We start from the raw sequence: 24,571 nt of genomic DNA, 5'->3' as shown, positions 1-24,571 counted from the left end.
CCTAAAAGTAGAAACAGTAACTCACACAACTATAAATGCTGAAAAGACATCCTGCATCCAGAATTATGAAGACATGGAACACTTGGTCAATCACAGGATAAGTTTACACACATCCTGTCACTAGTATTACAAGGCAGATGAAGTCTCCCAAAAACAAATGTAAAGTCAAGGAAGGAAACCTCATGTTATAGGAATGTATCAGAAAGGGGCCTCTACTGCACTCAACCACATGAAGAGAGCACCATCATCCTGAACCCAATACTATGCAACATAAGTAGTCAGTCTCTGGGTTAAGGCAAGGAACGGAACCTGAAAATAGCCACATGTGAAGACAGAGGGTGGTGATGTCTAAATGAACGATGTTTCACTAAGCATGGATCATGACAGAGGTAAGGGTAGGGGAGGTTGCACAAGTAAAGGTCAAACTGTGGGAACCAAAACTGCATCAGTCATAGATGTGAAGATTCCTCAAATCTTGACTGAACCTAGCCACCTCCAGAACTAGCAGATGTAGAATGGGAGACCAAAAGGAAGAAAGTTTGTTGTTCCAATGGGTGCTGAAGATATCAATATAAGGTGTTTTCAACTGAGAACACATGCACTTAATGACACGTGGATCAAAGGACCACTTCATGGGAAGAATCTTGTTGCATCAAGATAATTAATTCATAACCAGATCAAAGGCAACAGGAACACAGCAAGGTAAGACCACAATGTGGTGACTGTGAGCCCAGAGAAGGAAATTCAGGGTCTGAAAGCACAGATACCAAAACCATCCTCCCCTTAATGAGAGGAAGAAAGTGGACACAGCTCAATGAATTGCTATAAGTTCGAGAAGACCCTGTGACCAATAACCAACTACAGGCTGGAAACCTTCTCGGTATTGAGGTAATAGCCCTTACCATCCAGAGACCTATCCATTTCCAGATGTAAATCTGGATGAGGTAGAGGAAATGGAACCCCTACCATGGTTACATTTCTATTCAATAACCTAGCAATGTTGGCCTTGACAAGGAAGGGAAAGGCACTAGAATGGTCCACGGATTTCAAGTAAAAGTTCTGTCAATCCAGAAGTGTCCAGTGAAGGGAACAAATATAAGATCAACCTATGGAAAACTTTCCAAAGAGATCTCCATACCAAAGCAGATAGAACCTCTCAAACTGTGAGAGAATATGAGATGAGGGTCTTGTGCACTGCTCGCTCCATACTCCATAGACAAAGAGAAAGTTGAGCCCAACAGAGGTTGGAATTAGAGAAAAATGCAAATAAATGAGGTACTGAGTGAGGGTAAGAATGGACTTCTCTTTTATCAAGAAAATCACACATCTGCTTTGTGTAGGATCACATTTGTGTGGTCCCTGGTATGTGAACAGGAAGAAGTAAACAGAAGCCAGTCATCCATTTAATGATGGGTATGAAGACATGAGTGAAAGTATGGGCAAAAGTTTGTACCACCCAACAAAACACATGAGGAGGCAAGGTTTGCCAAAATGGTAGTGTCTGGAACTGGAATACTAGACCCTCATGGAAGAATCAAAGAGACTGACAAGACTCTTAAGTAATGGGGATGTGAAGATACATATCTATCAGGTTAAATTTGGTCATCTACAGTCCCAAAGAAAACACCCACCAAAGTGAGAGATAAGACCCCATAGTAAAATGAGGGGGATTCAGAAGAGAGGAATTCAACCAGAAAAGATCAATGATGGGTCTGCAATCCCATGCCCTCTTGGAGACTACCACAAGAAAGGAATAAAACCCCAGACACTTGAGATATACCTTTTCAATAGCTTCTTTGTGAAGCAGGTCTTGGATCACATCAGTAAGACAACCAAGAATTGTAGGGCCCCATAAAGGTGGGAAGGGAATAGGAGAAAAGGGAAATGGAAGGTGGAAACTGGAACTGAAGTTAGAGACCTTTGGACAGAACCTGTAAAACCCATACTGACAAAAAATGATGAACTGTGGCTCATACTGGTATTGAACCAATCACAAAGTCACTTACACCAATGGTATTGCTTAGCCTAGGAGCAAGAAAAACAATGGTAAGGTTAAAAGTGCCAAGAGGAAGGTAAGGATGGGTCTTGGTAAGGAATAATAATGTTGGAAAACAAGAACGAGCACCTCCTGGTAGAAAGCAGGATGTTGAGATAATCATGAGGCCAGAGAAGACAAAAAATGCAACCAAGCCACATCAAACCTTGATTCCTAGGAATCTGAAAGACATGAAATATGGTACTGCATAAGAAAGAGGCCTGATACAGATTTCTCAGGTATGAATGGGAAACACAACCCCATAAGTAATACATCTCTGCCCAGCAAGTTCAAAAAGCACAAAAGTCAGATATTAAGAGAAAGAGTACAAGCTGATAAATGAGCCACAGTGGACTAAGGAGAGACTTAGTTCATCAGGAACTGACAAAAAGCCTTCAACAATAACTGGAGAGAAAACAAGTGTCTTAAAATAGAGGAAAAGGAAAGGCATATCCTAGATAATTGTGCCTGATTAACATTAGCCTCACATTCTGAATCAAAAAAAAAAAAAAAGATGATCCAACTGTTTAGAATCTAAGCATGGAGCTGAAAACTGATGGTACACCAAAGCATAGTGGTCTGATAGGCAAGGAGGATGGGACATGCCAATACTTCACTGTAGTTGTTTCAAAAAATGCTGAACGTGAACCTTTATTACCTTGGGCAAAAAAAATTTAATAAGATGGAATTTCACCCAATAATGATGTATACAAGTATGTTTGATGTTAACTGTGATAGATCTTCAGATGCAAGGTATGGTGTGTTAAAAGGTATCTTGTATCAGTACTTTATAAAAAGTAGCTTAAATTTTTTATATTAATGTTAGATATCACACTAAGTATTTACTCATAATAATTTCCATTCATAATACATAAAGTTTTATCTTCTTGGTTTTGTAAGTAATTTCAAACAGGAGTAATGAATGTATTACTGAAATTATTATTAAAAATTTAAAAGCAGACATAAAAACTAATACAACCTACAGGTATGATTCAAGAGCAATTAATAATATTATTTTAATTAGTTAGTTACTGATAATTCTTATACTTACATTTTTCTGATGAAGACGCTTAACACCATGGATTCATCACTTAGGCCTAATACATCAGATAGCCTTCGATACACTTTAGATGTTTTCTGGACCTGATCACCAACATATATCTTTCTGAATTGTTCAAAGAAACTGAGCATCGCTAGTTCAAGCTTCTCACAGCCTCCATGAGCTAGTCTAGCATCAGTCAAATTCATTAACTGGAGAACTCTGTTATATGAAAGAGTTCAGGAGCTCAGCATCTTTCTCATAATGTGACTATATATTATAATCATGGATATTCATCAATATTTGACATTAAAGATATTTGTAAAAATAAACAATAAAAAACACTTGAATGTGATAAGGAATACAATAATAATTACTGTAAAACGTTACACTTCTTATCTGAAACAATTGCATTAATTTTTTTCACAGACTATTCTCTTTCTCTCTCTCTCATTGTTAAATATTAGACTAAATAATTTAAAAAATCCAAAATCATTCAGTAGTAATCTACAGATTTAAAAAATAAAATAAATCAATCCTGGAAACAATATTCAATTGCTTGTAATAATAATACATTTAAAATATTTTATAGATGATAAATACAAGTTAACTTTATGGTTATGGGTTGAATCCATTTGGTTAATTCTTGTATGGAGAAGGATATCCAGTTAAAACAATACTTAACTCAATGTTTTTCAACATATCAAGAAAAATATAAATATCTTTTAATTTTCTGTCAAATAATCTTAAGGAAAACTTTTGGTGACATCCTTGATAGAAAGTTTTCAACTTTTTCACATATAGTCTATTTCTCATGTTTTAAATTTCTTTCCCGTCCTTTAGCCTTACCACTTATCACAACATGCCAACAGTTGTTTTCAAGCAATATTAGGGTATCATGGCAGAAATACTTTAGCCTTTTTCAGAATCTAAGAATAATCCATGATGACGAGAAAATCCACTTGTAGAAAAAAATATACATGTAAAAACGGCTGGTATGGGTTGAGAAATTTTTTATGTAGAGGAGCAAACAACGTTTCAACCTTATTTGGTCATCATCAGGTTTGCAAAGATGACCAAAGAAGGTTGAAACATGGTTTGCTCCTCTACATAAAAAATTTCTCAACCCATACCAGCCGTCTTTTAGAATATAAGAGAATAAGAATATTCACCTACTTCTCTAAGCTTAATGAATAGGCAGCCTGACATATATTTCATACAATTTTTTAACCTAATATGCTTTTTAAGATATCAATAACACACAATTAAATATAATATAAGACAAAAACCTAAATACAATTTAATTGTAAGAAGCAACATTAAAGTGCTAGTGATGACAAACATAGCAACACTAAGAGTAGTTTGACAACTTCTCGACTGAATTCTTTGTGCCAATTTCAAAATAATATTGTATTTTAAAATGTGTTATTTCTATTAATTTTAAACTTCTAGCTCAACTAAGTATAATTTAGAATTCTATGTGTAGAAGGTGGGTGTGGCATCTGTCAAGAGTTCCAAGAATTTTTTTTTATAATGTGCCTTAAGGAGCTTGAAAGACAAATGAGTAGCCACAACAATTGACTTAGGTTCTATCTATATGTGAAAGACTAGTATATGTCAAAAACGTGTTTAACTTATAAATTCCAGAAGTTAAGTTTTACATCAAACACAATTTTAAGAATCTCTCCTTAAGGTTTATTTTGAAATAAAGGAATTAAAACCTAAGATAATACAAAACTTTGAACTGTTGTGTAAATTTTAATGATAACTTCATGACACACATAAACAATAAGATTATTACATATACAATTCAATTAACCAAAGTAAAATATTGTGACATGTACAGAATAGGAGTGTCCATAAATATATGGTTAAAGTTTGTTATGCCAAAATGACATCACTCAGTATAACATCTTTGTATACAATAACAACAAATAAATAAATTGTTGAAAAACAAAAAATCTAGTTTATAACAAGAGTAGAAACAAAAATACGGTGTAAAATATTACACTGTTATATTGTTAATATATATAGGATAACTTCATGATTTTCAAAACATGTATTTATTAGTCAAATATTCGATGTTAAAATCACTGTATCTACAGAACAGCCAATTAGTAAAATTAAAAGTATAATGACTGATTTAGTCCAGCTAAGAAGAAAAAAGCTAAAGGGCTGAAAAGATTTACAATTATAAAGCAACATTGGCTAGGATGTATCAAACCTGTTGTAAGCATTAAGTTATGCAGAGCTGAAAATAACTTAACAGGTTATCCAACCTGGATTAATAAAAAATGTTTTCTCTAGTTCTTCATTTTTAAAAATACCTTTAAGAAACTAAAAAATAATTTAAAAATAAATACAAATCATGATATTTTGATGGATTTTAAGCCGATAAAAGTATTAGCTCTTCAACTAAATGAGCTGAAACAGCAAACATTTCAGGGTGTTTTGTCAACAAACTTGCTAAAAGGAACTAGCATAGAAACCTCAATCACAAAAATGCTGCATTTGATTGACTTTTGACACTAGAAGAGTCAGTTTGACATTCCGGAGTTTTGAGGTCACATAATAAAATACCAAACTCAACTAAATTGCCTAAATAAATGTTCAAGTCAACAAAAATGCAATTTCGGTTTGATATTTGTATCAATATTTAGGCCTCTGAAGTGCTATTTTAATAAGAAAAAGTGTCTTTTGTTTCCAACTGTGTATTTTTATTAGCCTAAAACCTTGTAAGTGTACCTGAGTGTTTTAATACAATTTTGAATCTTATGCCTGTAAGTACAATCAGTGATACCACAACAACAACAAATAAAAAAAATATGAAAGAAATGAGCAAAGTTGTAAATTTATTAATATTACTGATTGAAAAGTTCCTTTTACATATTCAAGCAATCTTAACCTGATTTATACTCAATATATAGTTATCTCTGTTATTTTACTTTGCTGGTAGTTTTCTCACCTCACTGAATGCTTTGACACCCCATTAAATAACACACAATATCCAATAGGAATTTGAATTCCAATGCTGCCAATGAATAACCCTTCAGGTCACCCTACCTACTAGACCTATGATTATTGACACAAAAGATTTCCAGAGCTTTGAAACAGACATACTATATTATAAAGTCAATTTCAAAACTACAAAAGAAAACTACACAAGCTTCAACTAGATGGGAACTATATGGAAACACAGTGTTCCACCTTCGGGTTTAGCATTACCTTACCACATTTTTCAAACTCTGAAAGCAGATTAAGACCATATAGAACGATTGTCAAGTTGTTTAAGAGTTCTGAAGCTTAAGAACTCATCCTTATGATGGGTTTTAGCTACAGGATTCATTAGTTTTTAATCTGAGATACCTACTCATTTGTCAAGACATTTTATTGTAGTTCAACTACTAAATAAAAAGCTCAGATTATAATATACCTCTACAAGCCTGAAATATACATATTTTTACTTGGTAATTGTACTTATTTCGTTGGTAGACACCATAATAAACCATGTTGACTATCATAAAAAAAAACAGAGAAAGAAAATGCTCATATTAGAAAAAAGAAAGTTAAGACAGATTTTAATTTTTAATCATTAAATCAATATAATGTTATGATACCATATATACAATAGTTTCTAGCACAAAAGGTATTTGTGTATTAGAATAATAAATTTTAATTCACTTAAAAATTTTGGAAGTATAATAATGCACACCAACTGATGTTTATGTAACAGTGACTGGAAACAAAAAGGAGAAAATGAAATGCTCTAACTTAAACAAACCCAGCAACATTGTGATAAAGATTACTTAACATACTTCATTCTTAAAAGAAACACTGATATTTTTGAAAAAAATAATGAAAAGCAGTAATGGAAAAATAGCTTTAAATTTTTCTAAATATTTCAAATTACATTAAACTTCTTAAATTTAAATATAAAAATATTTGTTTCTCCTGCAATCTGCATAATGTTCTTTCAAACAAAGGAATTTTTTAAAATTGTACAATGATAACTAAAGACATGGTAGATATTTCTGTAACAGAAGTGAAAACATTCACTACTTTAAAGTTTTGTTACCTGCATACCAGCTCTCCATCCATAGCATCATGTTCATCAGCACTGTTGAAAGACACCCGCCCACCTATTGCTGCACCGATTATGTATACAAGCCAAGTCAGACGACCTGGAAAGCAACATGCTAGTATCAACTATAGAAACCAACACAAGTATTAGATAAAAGGTATACATAAATATTAAAGTAATTAATCAAACACTTGTATATTTCAGCTGCATTACAACCTAACACCAAAAATGAAACCAGTCTGTTAAAATCATCCAACAATGAAATAAAAGTTCTTTTTTTATTACTAAGGTCTTCAAATTTAATACCTGAATAGAGGTAAAGTCAATAGCTTTATTATATTCAAGAAAGTTTTAAAGTGTTTTATGATAATACTAAATAAGAAATTTCATATTTAATAGGATACAAATGTTTGAACATATAATACTGACAAGATTGGCCTACAGTAAACAAAGATTTAACATTGTCTTAATTTATTACATCATGATTACCTTACAGTGTAACTGTGTCAGTTCAAACGTAAAAAAATAATGAAATAGTACAATATTCAATATATTATGTATGCATATAGTTTAAATATTTGTAAATATCAGATAGATAATATAACATAGGAATGTATTCTCAAGACAGCTGATATGGGTATTAAAAATTTAATTAAATAAAGAACAGAAAAATGTTTTGACCTTCTTAGGTCATCTTCAGGTTAAAAAAAGAGAGTTTGCAACTGACAGTTGCCAGCCACACATCTTAATAATGACAGTGTAAACAGGTACAGGATTGTAGAGAGCACTGTAATTAGAAATTATGTTACTGATTAGTATAGGTCGACTGATGAATCATTGAACCTCAACCTCAGTAAATAAATAAAGTGGGCATTTTCTAAATATGTAATATCAGCTGGCTCCTTTTCCAAAGACTTTTTTAACTCTAAATCTATTCTTGATCAAATAAACCATAAAGCCTTAATGGTCAGTTCTGACATAATCACCCTCTTCACAGAAGTTCCAACTGCCGATGTCTGCAAGATAGTTTTAGAACTTTATATCCAAGACCTCAACCCACTGATACACATCCCACCAAACAATTATCAACACTTATAGAATTCACTTCCACCAAAACTGACTTTATGTTCAATAACCAAAACTACCTACAAATAAATGGCCTAAGTATGGGAATCCCATGTCACCAGTTCAAGCCAACATTTTTATGCCACAGATTGTATTTCATGCAATCAATTCAGCCTTACACCCACCACTATACCTGTACCAAAATGTGGATAATACAATTCCTGGATTCATATTTATAGAACATATACTTAGTTTTCTTCAACCACTTAAACTCCATATGTCCCAACGTTAAGTTCACCTGTGAACACAAGAAAGCTAACCAAATGGCATTTCTTAATCTCATGATCACAAGAACTGATACAAAATTCAAAACAGAAATCCACAGAAAAATTACCCATACTGGATTATACATTACCTGGGACTCAGCACATGAAACAAAACAAAAAGTCAACACATTAAGAAACCAAATAACACAGCCACAAAAATATATTCACCCATTAAAAGTAATGATGAAATCAATAAAATAAAACAACGCTTCATCAGCATCAACAAATTATTTCCAAAAACCATTGAAAAAAATTATACACACACACATACATCAACAACAAACAAACAATAATAAATTTCAGGAAAAACTATACTGCTATATACCATACATTCCTGACATCAGTGAAAAAATAACCAATATTTGGAAAAACTTATAACAAAACACAACTGTTTTTTGTTTTTGAATTTGGCGCACAGCTACTCAAGAGCTATCTGCACTAGCCATCCCTAATTTAGCAGTGTAAGACTAGAGGGAAAGCAGCTAATCATCACCACTCACCACCAACTCTTGGGCTATTCTTTTACCAATGAATAGTAGGATTGACCATCACCTTATAACACCCCCAATGGCTGGGAGGGCGAGCATGTTTGCTGCGACTGGGATTCAAACCCGCGATCTTTGGATTACGAGTCAACACCTTAACACACTTGGCTATGGCAGACCCCAACAAAACACAACATTCCAGTAAACACCAAATTTATTCAAAAACTAAAGTCCATACTAAGTAAAAACTACACAACACCAACATTATTTATAAAGTATAATGCAACAACTGCCATGACTTCTATATTGGAGAAACAAGCAGAAAAATGGTAACTAAATTCAAATAACACAAAAAAAACACCTTCATATGTTTTTGAACACTGCAAATCAAACAAATACAACATAACCACAGAAAACACCCAGATACTAGTCAGGGAAACAAATATAAACAAATGCAAATCAAAGAATTCCTACTTATACAACTCAAACCAAAATTGATCCAATGTAAAGGAACACCTTCATAACTATATTATTTAGTAACCTAACATCTAACTGCAATGCCTCCTACAATCCCATACCTATTTACATTCTAGTGTCTAAGGCATGTGCCTGGCCATGGTCAGTAACAAACTCTTTTTTGACCTGAAGATGACCTAAGAAGGTCAAAATGTTGTTCTGTACTTTATTTAACTAAAGTTTTAATATCCATACCAGCTGTCTTTAGAAGACATTTTTACTTCAAGTGGGTTTCTTGTCATCATGAATAACATAGGAATGTAATATGTACATTACATTATCAACAGTAAGTTTTCTATCTCAAAATACTCTAGTTAAAATATTTTGAACATTTCAAACCATTGATTTCTAAGCAAAGTATTGGAATTTTTGTGATGACTGAATAGTTTTAACAAGTAATTAAGTAAAAACTGACTTCACTTCCTGCATCCTCATGGCTGTGGTTTTACAACTTTAATTACAAATTAAAGAAATCAGTTTTATTGAAATGAAACAAGAATCAGGATAAATTAACTTTCTTCTTTGACAGAAGTATAAACTGTTCCCCAACTTTAACTACTGAAATTATTCCTCTTTAATTAATGTTTACTAACACTAACTAACAGATGATCATTTTTCCAACACAAACCATAAAAGCATTGATGAATTCATACAGAATCACCTTTTCATATTCTTTCCACATTTACTTCTATTGCAATGACTAAAAGATATATTACTTTCAACTCCTTACCTTCTTGGATTGCTATGTCTATCCTATTATTTGGAGTCTGGGCCTGCATAAGTTCTTGGTATGCCTGTGCTGCTTGATCAAAAGTTTGGACAAGAAGTGTACAAGTTTTTTCATATTCACATCTTCCTATAGTTGCTAGCTAGATATAAATGTATGTATAAATAAATCATTGGTTTGCTTAAACAGTTTGTCTTTCAATATTTCATTTTACATGCTCCTCAGTTTTTACATATGTCCATCAATTTTTGAAAACAAAGATACATGCAAGTCTGAAAAATGGAGGAACAAAATGCACAATTTCTATTTTATGATAGTAATATAAATTATTTTAGACCTGTGTATAGAAAATATTGCAAAACGTTTTACAAATATACTGCTTAAAAATGTTTCACATTCTTAGCTAAGCCAGTATATTATAATAGAAAAGAATGCTACATTTTTAACATAAAATGTTAATATTTCCAAGAACTTGTTAATTAAAAGAAAATCAACCAGCTGCAGTTTAACACTGGGAGATTACTATACTTTAAAAAAGACAGCCTATAAAATTTGAAGCTGAATAACCTCACAATGTTTTGAATTTAACTCAAAATAAGAACAAATTTTCATATGGTAAATTATTTGGTTACAAAAAAAGTTAACCTAAATGACTCATAAGATTTAACATTCATAAAAATTGGTTATTTATATCTCAGTGTACAGTAACTTGTTACTATTACATTTAATTATTAGACGGCTTTTTAAATCAAGTACGATGGTCAATAAATTTTAAGAAAAAAGAACTAATGGGATTCAATTTCTTTGTAATTATATCAAACCGAATAACAGAAACTAAAAACTTTGAAAGTTTTGGGACAATGAATAAATAAGCATGTAAAACTGTAAAGAAATTTTTTACGTATGACAGAATTAAAGTCCAAGGCAAATTCAGACTTTATTAATTAATTAATACTTGAACATGCACAATAATGAAACAATGTTGACTAATTCTACTCTCTAAATAAAACATAATAATCTATCATTATAACCAAATAATATTATCACTAATCATTATGAGAATAATATACATTAATAATATTATCCATTTCTAAACCTCAAAGCAGTATTACAATTTATTTTAGAACTTCATTTTCTAAATAGAATATGTTGTAAAGTGAGATATACCTACCATTGATGTTAGAGTGTTCTCAGATATCATAAAGCAATTACACAACTTTATTTTTATTTATTTTTTTCACATAGCCCACCTGATCTAGTTGTTGTTGTATCATCCCTGTATCATCAAGTGGATCATCTAATCCATCCCTACAGAGAAATTGGCAACATTCAAAGCTCAATTTTCAATTACAAATTTGTTTTAGGACACTTAAGAAAGACACACAGCAACAGCAATGTCATCTAAGCCTTTCTGAAAATCCAAAACATAGCAATTGCACAATACAAGTTCCTTGAATCAATTCACAAGAAATGTAAGAGTTCATCATGAACAGAAAATACTTATAAATGAGTTAGTTATTTAAATAAGTGAAAAGAGCAGTTGAAAGTTTCAGGAAATAAAACTATATACCAAAAAAAAAACTTCAAGGTTATGCTACTGTCTTCCAGGCAGATGCTCAAACCAATAAAGCTACCAATCCCTGAAATTCAATACTTTGCCTGTTGAGTTAGTCTATTACATTAGGCATTTAATAATAAATACTAAGTATAAATTTATATCACTACCCTTCTTCACCAATTATACAGTAAGACAATATGCCATTATTCAAACCTCTATTACACCATTAGGTTGATTCTTGAACTCAAATACATGTCATTAAATCACCACAAAAAAGCACATATCAGAATTCCTATAAAATTAAACTAAAAAATAATTTTAGTGTAATTGAATATAATACCAAAATTACCTTACAACAGCTGTTACACACTCCAACCTGGAGGTAATGTAAGCATGGGTAACTTCAGGTGTGTATGTCTCCAACAGGTGGGGCTCAGAAGCCTTGACATAGGGAACAGATGCCACCATTCGTTGCCATAAGCTCAGCAAGTAGTGGACACTATTTGGAGCATACTGCCACATCTAACATTTGTTGGAAAGGGAGGGGGGGAAAGAGAGAGAGAGATTGGGAGCTCAACATTATTGATTAGTAAAATATTAATCTTAAAACAACAACAACAAAAAGAATCTGTATAAAGTAACAAATAATTCATATTTTAACACTTAATTCTTTGTATACAGGCTTAATCATTTTGATTGAAGTTGTAATAACTATGTATCCAGGAAAATACACATATTATAACTCTAAATGTACTAAATGGATCTTTACAATCTTTTAGCTAATATTAAATATCTGTAGTACACAAAAAATATGAATATTTAACAATGTTTATAATAAAAATGTCCTTGAACTTGTGAACTTTTCATCAGTACAGTACAAGTGAAATGATTTTCATACTAAGAACAATAGTTCTCCGCATCTTAAAAGTTTTCACATTTCACTTACATAACTTCTAGAACCTACTAAATGAGTATCATAAATTTTTCAGTAAAACATAACAATAATATAGATATCTAGTCTCCAAGCTTCTTGTTTTATTAAGATATAAAGAAAAAAGTCAAATCCACAAAGCTGTCTGGCCATAATAGATGACTTCTGGTACACAATGAGATTAAGAGTAGCTATAAAACAATAAAAGCAAATGAAAGAAGAGATGAAAAGTCTATTAGCTTTAGATATAAGAATAAATACTGTCTAGTTGTCTACTGCAATATGTAGGCATTCCAGTAAGGAAAAATGAGAAAAATTAATATTTTTTTTCAGTTTTTTATTTTACTTTACATTGCTGATTTTACGACATTTAGTATTAGAGTAAGAAAATATAAGAAAAACCTTTAGGATGTTCAAGAGGTTATACAAATAAAATATAAAAATTGCAAGACAAATTCAGCACAGTGTTTGATAATTCAGAAACAATCATTTTGTTAAAGTCCTTTATTAAAAAATGAATTTGTTTTTGAAAAATTTAACAAAAGTTTGCAAATTTCACAGAAATATACTTGGTGCATACACAATTATAATATGGATAGTTTTGTGATTACACGATGGTTATAAGACCAGTCAAAATGTTTAGTTTGATTTCAAAGAGTCAAAGGATTATAATATCACAGTTTGTTTCACCTATCACATAAATTTAATTAAGTTTTTCTGAAATCAAATGCTGAAAAAAAATAAACTACTTACTTGAAGACTTGTAACAGTAAATGTAGCAATAAGGGCTATGGTTTCTCTGTAGTTTTCTGCCTTGACTAGTTCACCCAACTGGTAGTTTGACTTCAGTCTGGCCAACAGCCTACAAAACTCATGGTAGTTTCCAGGATCTGATAAGCCCTGTTAAAAGTAAGAAAATATTTAATAATTTGAATATATTCCTTTTAAGCAATGAGAAAATTGGTTTTTATAATGTAGTATTGTCTTAAGTATTTTTGCATCTGTTTAATAATGTTAACTCTAGTGAGTTCTCATAACAAAATAACCCACAAGTATTCAAAGAGCAGATCTTAACTCTTTTAGCAAAGGCTCAGTCTATATGATCAACCATGTGACCTCTCTGTACTGTTTAAATTCTTTTCAGATTTAAAATTTCTGACTTTTAATACAAAGTATATTTTCACAAAATTTGGTAGTACTTCATTTAACAAGTCTTTAACTTACACTTCAGTGGAGTATTTTTAAAATAAGGATTGTCCATTAATATACCAAGTATTTGTTTTGAATAGTAATATTCATGTTAAAATTAAAAAAAAGTTTTCTTTATTTCAAAAAATTTAAACTTTGTAGTCCATAAGACTTATTAAATACATTTCAACCTTTTCTCAATGAAACGTGACAGTTTATCTGTTATTTTCTCTACCCTAACTCAAAAATGAAACCACATTAATTTATCCTAAGTGGCTCTAAGTTTGTGACAGTATACATCTATTTATATTTTATTGCCCTTTGACCTGTGACTAGCTACTGTCCCTACTATTATAAACTGTAAATCACTCGGGACACATGAAGCTACACTATTGAATTACATAACCCATGAGTTACTACAACTAGTATAAGCAACTTGCATGCATGCCTCATAAAATATATTTATTTTATTATTACTTATTTTACTTAATCTAATCTCAACTAACCTAAAAATATCCTTATTTTTACATTTTAGTTGCTTTTATAATTATATATATAGAATATGAAATAGTTATCCAACCTTCTTTTTCTCTCTCTTGGCTGTCAAAGAGAGTTCACCCAATTTTTGATTTTATTCAAAGTACTGCAATTAGTAATTTGTAATTAATTAAGTAATACTCCAAACAATACAGACTAATAACATGTAAAAAGCAGACAAATTCCCTTACGTCTAAATAATGTTCTTTCTTCCTAACACTGTGACAAAGAGTCACTGCAAATTCATTCAAGCTGGTAATTAACTTTTTCACAGGAATGGTGCCTGTATTCTAAGTGAAACTGACATTTAACAGTTCAGAACATGGTATTATACAACAGGTCATTTGATAGATAAAAACCTTGAGTTTATGCTGGTTACAGGTAGTATATTGTTCAATGTAAGAGTGAACTATTAACAAAGTATAGAAGAGAGGATGTAAAAAGGGGGATCTGATTTTCTATTTGATAGCTCTATAACCAAAGTTAAAGACCATAATAAATGAGGTTTATCTGAGCAATGATGAATTTATATCGAGCAATTTATGTTTAATTTTATACTTTTTTAGATGGGTGGTGAATAAAATAGGGATGATGACATGCTGAGGGAAAATGTGTCACATGTGTCACGTGTCACATTAAGGAAAATTCAGGATTTTTTTTAAATATTGCCTTTTAGAACTAAGAACTTAAATCTTATATAATATTAAAATATGGATTACTAGCTAAGATTTTATGCTATTCTAATTGGTATAACATTTACAAAAAGTAGTTTAATAAATCTTTGAATGTAAGACACTAAAACCTTATATAATGTGCAGTAAAGGACACCTGAGGCAAAAGGTTTAATACCTGAGGATTTTCCAGAATGTTCTTGACACCACTAACAAGCTGCGATAGAAACTTTGCTCTCTCAGCATTGTTGAACAATGACCTTCGAACCGAAGCAATTTGTACCAAACAAGACAGTGCCTAAAGAAGAGTGTGCACTTATTATTTTTCTTTAAAAACATCAAATCATGATCATGTTTATGTCAATGAAAAACACAGACTTTCAAAAATACACACAGATAAGGAAAACAAACAATTACTTCCTGCATATGATAAGAAATTCATAATAAAATGGATAAAAAAATTACACCCAGAAGAACAATTTTGCAAATTATCTTCTAACAATATTAACTCTAAAAAGGTAATAAAGTAAATTTTAGGGTAAAAATTTCACATCAAAGGTATGCATGTTTAAAGGCCCAATGTTAGAGTTTTCAAACTGTAAAATCTGTCATGTGAACAACATGGTTTTGTGATATTACAAATGCACCAGTTTTAATTTAAAGACATCTTTCTCAGAATGCATTGATAAAATACATAACAGTGCACTGATGAAAGTATTGTTACCAAAACTGTAAAAGTCTAAATTCCAGGAAGACAAAGCCCATAAAACATTCCACAGTTCATAAAAACAGAATATTTTTCTTTCTTGACTGAGATGTGCAAACTAAGCATCTAATTACCATATGTGACAGGAGAGTTGGTAGGGAATGGTAGAGGTCAAAAAACAACTGTAGTGTGTTAAAATCCAGAAAAGCAGGTCGCCAACTGGTTGGAATTTGCACTGTACAGAGATCATCTGAAGATTCATCAGGTGAGGTTCCAATAAAGTCAAATGAAAGACAATTGAAAGCCAACTGCAACAGCTGATTCATCAGTGCATGCTAATAATAGAAATAGTAAACTACCATATACATTTTGCAAAATAACTTTACCAAGTTCAAATACTTATTACAATTAGAATAATTTTGCAATAACAGTTAAACTCACAAATAATTTGAAAACAGTAAGGATATATAAATGATTATGACATGAAAGTGTAACATTTCATGAGCTTGGAACTAATGTTCAAATGTTTTATGTAACATTTACAACCCTTTTTTTTATGCACAAAGTTTTTTAATCCACAAAATGGTGTTAAAACATTCAATACTTCTATTACAACATTAGTATTCAGCTATTGTTGTATATCTGCACTTTTCATATATATTTGAATATAAAGCCACAGTTACCCAAGACTTTATTTTAAACTTTGAAACAAATTAAGTCAATTTCATTTCAAGAAGATAACAGAGACAAACATGAGAAAATAAGCAATGGAAATCATATCTAACTGAATATTCAAAGATAGGGCATCAGCTGAAATTAAATGTTTCATTTACACAGGCAATCTGATGACGATGACATTTTGATCAAATCATATCTAACTGAGTATTCAGAGATAGGGCATCAGCTGAAATTAAATGTTTTATTTACACAGGCAATCTGATGACGATGACATTTTGATCAAATCATATCCAACTGAATATTCAGAGATAGGGCATCAGCTGAAATTAAATGTTTTATTTACACAGGCAATCTGATGACGATGACATTTTGATCAAATCATATCCAACTGAATATTCAGAGATAGGGCATCAGCTGAAATTAAATGTTTTATTTACACAGGCAATCTGATGAGGATGACATTTTGATCAAATCATATCTAACTGAATATTCAGAGATAGGGCATCAGTTGAAATTAAATGTTTTATTTACACAGGCAATCTGATGACGATGACATTTTGATCAAATCATATCTAACTGAATATTCAGAGATAGGGCATCAGCTGAAATTAAATGTTTCATTTACACAGGCAATCTGATGACGATGACATTTTGATCAAATCATATCTAACTGAATATTCAGAGATAGGGCATCAGCTGAAATTAAATGTTTCATTTACACAGGCAATCTGATGACGATGACATTTTGATCAAATCATATCTAACTGAATATTCAAAGATAGGGCATCAGCTGAAATTAAATGTTTTATTTACACAGGCAATCTGATGAGGATGACATTTTGATCAAATCATATCTAACTGAATATTCAGAGATAGGGCATCAGCTGAAATTAAATGTTTTATTTACACAGGCAATCTGATGACGATGACATTTTGATCAAATCATATCTAACTGAATATTCAGAGATAGGGCATCAGTTGAAATTAAATGTTTTATTTACACAGGCAATCTGATGACGATGACATTTTGATCAAATCATATCTAACTGAATATTCAGAGATAGGGCATCAGCTGAAATTAAATGTTTCATTTACACAGGCAATCTGATGACGATGACATTTTGATCAAATCATATCTAACTGAATATTCAAAGATAGGGCATCAGCTGAAATTAAATGTTTCATTTACACAGGCAATCTGATGAGGATGACATTTTGATCAAATCATATCCAACTGAATATTCAAAGATAGGGCATCAGCTGAAATTAAATGTTTCATTTACACAGGCAATCTGATGAGGATGACATTTTGATCAAATCATATCCAACTGAATATTCAAAGATAGGGCATCAGCTGAAATTAAATGTTTCATTTACACAGGCAATCTGATGAGGATGACATTTTGATCAAATCATATCTAACTGAATATTCAAAGATAGGGCATCAGCTGAAATTAAATGTTTCATTTACACAGGCAATCTGATGAGGATGACATTTTGATCAAATCATATCCAACTGAATATTCAAAGATAGGGCATCAGCTGAAATTAAATGTTTCATTTACACAGGCAATCTGATGACGATGACATTTTGATCAAATCATATCTAACTGAATATTCAAAGATAGGGCATCAGCTGAAATTAAATGTTTCATTTACACAGGCAATCTGATGACGATGACATTTTGATCAAATCATATCTAACTGAGTATTCAGAGATAGGGCATCAGCTGAAATTAAATGTTTCATTTACACAGGCAATCTGATGACGATGACATTTTGATCAAATCATATCTAACTGAATATTCAAAGATAGGGCATCAGCTGAAATTAAATGTTTCATTTACACAGGCAATCTGATGACGATGACATTTTGATCAAATCATATCTAACTGAGTATTCAGAGATAGGGCATCAGCTGAAATTAAAGGTTTTATTTACACAGGCAATCTGATGACGATGACATTTTGATCAAATCATATCCAACTGAATATTCAGAGATAGGGCATCAGTTGAAATTAAATGTTTTATTTACACAGGCAATCTGATGAGAATGACATTTTGATCAAATCAATAGCTCCTTGAAGCTATAACAATGAAACACTAACACTGAGGAGAAATCTGAAATCTTGAGATAAGGTTTACATGAGATGCTGAGTTAGATAAGATATGATTTGGATCGTTTCACAATCCAGGTTATACCTAGTATCTACTATGTGGAAAAGATCCACTATGAGAAGGATCTAGAACTAATTATTGGAGAAATGATAAAAATCTATGTTTACTTGAGAAAGTTAGAAAGCCATAGAATTGATTGATAATTCTGGTGAAAACATACATTATGAACACCAGAACTGAGAAGGTTAATATATGGTGTTGTAAGCCAAAATTAATCTTTACAGATTTAATACAACTACTTTTAAGAGTGTGTGCTTCTTACAGCAAAGCCAAAATTGGCTATCTGCTAAGTTCACCAAGAGGAATCGAGTTCATGATTTCAGCATTGTAATTCTGAAAACTTACCACTGCACCACCATAAAAAAGTACTTTTAAGAATCTTTCTTTTCCACAGTTAATGCACAATGCACACTCGACTCCTTTTTAATTAAGGTTTTTCTCTGTTTTATTCAACCATATTACAGAATAATTTTCCTGTGCTGAAAGGAAAAGAACACAGTGATTAATATCAGGTAATTTCTCAGTTTACCTTCAACAATTTAGATTTCATATTAATAAAGATAACAACTTTAAGAATTTGATGTATGCTTACTTGCGACTCATCCTTAAATGTTGTTGACTTCCATGTTTCCAAAGCTCGTCTCAACAGATCACAGGCTAATTGGAAAATTTCATAAAGTTGACTATCACGAAAAGATGAAGCAATTTTACGCTGTTTGGTTAAAGATCTGTTTGCCTCTGCCTATTGAATGAAAAACATAAATCATTTTAATTTAAATTATCAAACCACACTTTTTTGTTTTATAGTTTATACTTAGAAATTAAAAAATATTTTGATAACTACACACAGAATGGAATCTGATCAAGTAAATCTATTTTTCAAAAATATATATAGGATAATAAAAACTTTGGAAAGTAGGGTAGATATATCTTATATTTATATCCATGACATGGCAAAAACCAAATCTTCTGGGCAAAAAACCCTTTTTTTAGTCCAACCAGGCACACAATGGCAAGTCCCTTTCTTATCTCATAACACACCTAAATACATTTATACAATGCTTTTTTTTGTCATTTATAGAAACATATTAAGTTAAGGAGGACCATGATTATATAAACTTTGTAAAAACAAACAAACAAAGATAACTGTTTTTTACCAATAGCAGTTTTCAACAATATCTTAATTTTTTTTACTTAGTCTTTGCTGGCAATCAGATTAGTTCTTATGTTAGTGTGAATAATTAAACTGGCCAATCAGATTAACTTTTATTTAAGTGTGAATTATTTATAATCCAATAAAATATATATGTTGGTAAAAAAATATTATTAGCAAGATGCAAACTCACAAACATTATAAAATCTCAATTTTCTTGATTATTACACAAATAAGAACAATTATTGATTTAATAAAGAAATATGTGAATACTTCACTTTTCAGTAGTGAATATATTTAAGTCCTTAAACTTACATGATATACTATTTGGAATTTGAAAGACAAGGCATTAATTTTTAACCTCTTTTTTTTATACCCATATGATTAATGTATCTATATAATTCAGGATCAAATACAAAATGCCATTAAATCCTGGCAAAGAATGCAAAATTTCAAGTGTTTTTAAAAAGCTATTCCACAACTGAAACTATCTCTCTTGACTTGGCATGTAGCGAAAAGCATGTAATAGTTAATTAATATCCTACCAGATCAAGCTACTTACTTAGATGAAAATAAAAACATAGTAATGAGTATGTCTAATTAAATATATATTTCTTATGTATCTCAGAATGGCTGGTACGGGTATTAACACTTTTATTGATAAGGAGAGAACAACATTTCGACCTTCCTAGGTCATCTTCAGGTTAACCTTTCTTAATCTGAAGATGACCGAAGAAAGTTAAAACATTGTTCTATCCTTATCAATAAAAGTGTCAATATCCATACCAGCTATTCTGAAATACATTTTTATTTCAAGTAGGTTTCTTGTGGTCAAGAAATATTTTTCTTATGTTCTTACAAGAATGTTTGTTCAACATAGGAATTAGGTTGGTCCAAAATACTTATATTAAGTTAGCAACGCAAAACAATTTCTGTAATAAAGTGTATGACAATGAAATTAAAAATAATGAAATTAGGTACCTTACATATTTTAACCAATACTGCTACTGAAAGCAACAACTAGAAAGTAATAGGAGTACCCTCCATTTTCTATTCACATGGTAATATTACAGGTCAATAAGCACTAGAAAGTAATAGGAGTACCCTCCATTTTCTATTCACATGGTAATATTACAGGTCAATAAGCACTAGAAAGTAATAGGAGTACCCTCCATTTTCTATTCACATGGTAATATTATAGGTCAATAAGCACTAGAAAGTAATAGGAGTACCCTCCATTTTCTATTCACATGGTAATATTATAGGTCAATAAGCACAAGTTATTCTAATTGGTACAAAAACATTTCTACTTTTTGTTTTTATACATTTTTTTATTGTTCAATTAAAGTAAAACAAATTTGCGTGAATTCATGTGTGTCTATCAAATAGCATGATTTATCATCAGAGTCAACTCACCTCACTTATTTGATTGATTTCACATGTCAACTGTGAAAGAAGCTGGACCCCAATGACACAGTATTCTACTGAACCCTGGAACAAGTGAAATCAACATCTTACTATGTACAGCAGACTTTAGACAGATAATCATTTTATTCATGTATTCATTCTCAACAGCTTCAGTTTTATTAATGATCTCATTTTTGATGTTCTGTAAAGTTTGAAATGTTTCTTCTTTAATCAAATTTTATACTATTTTCTGAATATAGAAGACAATGTCTACGAATTTGGAACAGGGTTCTGTTTTAAATTTTTAACACTTTATCTACACCAGGCCAAAAGATATATTGAACAAAACTTTATTAATATGATAACTGGTTTTATAAATAAAAATTTTCATAGCATTTATATGTTTTCAGCATAAATAAAAACGCAAATACCGTAGTTTTGTATTTATGATACAATACTGAAGTGTTAACACTAACAGATGAATGAAAACAAGAAAAATATTCTGCAAAAGTGGAATTTTAGAAAAATCATGTTGCACAAAAATACAATTAAAACTGAATTATTTATGAAAAAGTTATTTTAAACATATAATACTAAAGTACTGGCTATAATTTATCAAGAAATAAATAAAAAAAGGGTACAAGGTTACATTTCAGCAATTAACTTGACATCATTGACTACTTATTAGTATTGACTACATCAACTAGTTTCATATAAAATAATACATCAATCCTCTATATGGACCAGGTCATTTTGACCAACCTTACAACCACATTGTAACCACCATGTAGCTGTGAAATTATACATACTAGCACTTTAAATGCAATAACTTTATCTTAACAACATTTTGCAAGCTTTTAATAAACAGTATTGGACCTTTTTCACCTTTTTCAGTGCAAATTATCAAGTTATATTCATAATTTAATTAAACACCTTTGTTATCAACGTACATGAATGAAATATACATTACAATGTATGTTGTGATTTGAATATTTATGTTTTATGTCCTGTATTCTGAAAATAACCTTTAAAAAATTACTTAACTCCTCAGAAGTATTGTCACGTGATAACAAAATTCTCTAACTTTGGCATTCCATATCTTGAATAATATAATGCCAGGTGTGAAGATGTACATCTAGACAATACGATGTCTATGTAACCTACTGACATGCACATTTCAAAGTTTTCTGGATGACTGCAATTGAAACAACTAAAATTCTGTCAACCTCTGATTGGTGCCATGGTTACTTTCAATACATTTTTTGAGCTTTAAAGCCTACATGTAGAGGTTATGTAAGCATGCATATAATTATTAGAAAGAGCTTATTTTACACTATAATTGAACAATAGTTACTTTAAAACTGATGCACAGTTTTCATCATGAGGAAGACATAACTGCCTGGAGTATTGTTAGTTGCTTGATTGATGATATCACTTGTGATTGTTTCATACCTAAATATATTATAGTTAGAGACAGTTAAATTATATTTAGGTTTTACTTTTATATTTTAGTCGATTATGCATTTTTATGATTTAAAATGCATAATTAAAAGATTTTTAAAGCATACGTCACACTTTGCATTAGTTCTCAAGGATAAAGATTTTGTGCAAGGGTAAGATAATTTTGCCAAATGCTTGTTAATCTCTGCTGAATTATAATACAAAAATCTATTAAGACTTTAAATTTTTATGTAAAACATAACATGCAATTTAATCTATTCATGGTGTTGAGAGGGTTTAGTGGCTTTTAATAAGCTGTTTATACTAGAAAATCTCTACTGTGAACAATCAAACTAAGGCTAAATATACACTTACAAACACCAAACAAAATAACTGTATATGTAATCTTGTAAAGGAAAAGCTACTCTTTCTGTTGGTTACAAATAATAAAATAGCAATGTCAGATAGTATTGTTAAAATGTTTTTGAAAGACAGAATGAGACAGGAGGAATTTATCATATTGGTTTGTCTGTTTTTATACTTTTTGTAAATAGAGATTAGATCTTTTAAGCTTATAATCTGGTTTATCAATATCTACAGTACACGTTTCCATTAAGTTGAAAATTAAAAACAAATATGTAAAGGTAAGAAGAAAGTCTAAGATAGGTAATCTGGAGATACATCACACAATCAGAGGAGGGATGAGATTTTAACCCTTTCATGATAGGTCATGAGGTAAAGATCATGTCATCTCATTTGTTGACTTGCATTCAAAATTTTATTGAACTATTATTTTACAAATTTATTTCAATAAGTTTGGAATCAAATTGAAGATTATAACTCAAACTTTAATGTTACACATGAGTTAATTTCTTCATTTAAAAGAAAATATTAAATGAACACATCTAAATATAGATTTTACCGAGTCATGTGGTATGTCGAATGTAGCACTGTTTAATATTAGATGTTTGTGATGTCTAGTTTCATAGAAATTAGAAACTCAAATTACTAATATTAACAAGCTAGAACATAAAATAAAAACCTCATTTCTTTTCATTTTGCTGAGATATGATTTATGTACTGAATCAAACAGTGGTCCCATTCACCTCTTTCCATTTTTGTTATGGGCCTTTATACACACTTACTTCAATATATGACATGGGAATAATCAATCAGCAGCTTATAATGTCACCCTAGTGGTTTTTACTTTCAAACCAAGATTCCAAGGTAGGTAGGTTGTGTTTTTAGTCTGCTCAAAGTTAAATATTTTTTTTAAACCTAATTACTTCTTAGTTATTATGCTTAATCAAATTTCAGTAGAATTATATGATATCAGTATAGTTATTTATTATTTTTGGTTATTGAAATGTATATATGAAACCTAAAAAAAACATTGTTTGATATCCTCCACATGTCTAATCTTAAAAGGTTTAGCACTTATGTCCAGCAGCAACCAAGTTCAATGATCATAGCTAGAAGAGATAACTGTTTGCTTTACTTTTAATTAATTGTTCTATATTTTAAGAAAAATAAGTTTCATAATTTTACTTCAAAACAGTAACAATCTATATATATATATAATGTATAATAAAATAAATGTGACTGTATATTACAAAATACTAGTCCACTAAAACACAGCCAAGACAAAGAAGATTGAAGGTCAGTTTTGTAATATTGGATATATAACATGAGTGTATGTGCACTGTGTCAATGCAAGTTATGTAATATTAGCTAAGCATGATTGAAGGGTCAATATAATAAATATATAACATTATAAGATGTAAGCTACTTATACTAAGCATTTCTATTTTTGTTATAATATGTAGTCCTCCTAGCAAGAAAAAAAACAA

General features: G+C 30.7%; 1 protein-coding gene across 3 annotated transcripts in view; it reads right to left on the bottom strand.

Annotated features, from left to right (window-relative positions):
* Positions 1-24,571, bottom strand: part of Ranbp16 (Ran-binding protein 16) — a 63,711-nt gene that overhangs the window by 23,782 nt on the left and 15,358 nt on the right. For all 3 annotated transcript variants that reach the window (XR_013030932.1, XM_076512398.1, XM_076512399.1), the window contains exons 5-14: positions 21,291-21,365; positions 19,314-19,463; positions 16,000-16,200; positions 15,338-15,457; positions 13,517-13,663; positions 12,182-12,354; positions 11,525-11,582; positions 10,278-10,416; positions 7,150-7,255; positions 3,087-3,296 (exon numbers count right to left, since the gene is read on the bottom strand). Coding sequence is in view for 2 of the 3 variants with exons in the window: in XM_076512398.1 (XP_076368513.1) it covers positions 3,087-3,296; positions 7,150-7,255; positions 10,278-10,416; positions 11,525-11,582; positions 12,182-12,354; positions 13,517-13,663; positions 15,338-15,457; positions 16,000-16,200; positions 19,314-19,463; positions 21,291-21,365 (1,379 nt within the window). In the remaining variant the exon portion in view is untranslated. The remainder of the gene's footprint in view (positions 1-3,086; positions 3,297-7,149; positions 7,256-10,277; positions 10,417-11,524; positions 11,583-12,181; positions 12,355-13,516; positions 13,664-15,337; positions 15,458-15,999; positions 16,201-19,313; positions 19,464-21,290; positions 21,366-24,571) is intronic.

The sequence above is a fragment of the Tachypleus tridentatus genome, chromosome 7 (assembly GCF_004210375.1).
Source record: "Tachypleus tridentatus isolate NWPU-2018 chromosome 7, ASM421037v1, whole genome shotgun sequence".
Lineage (NCBI taxonomy): Eukaryota > Metazoa > Arthropoda > Merostomata > Xiphosura > Limulidae > Tachypleus > Tachypleus tridentatus.
The sequence above is the reverse complement of the archived record's forward strand: the minus strand, read 5'-3'. Positions and strand labels throughout refer to the sequence as shown.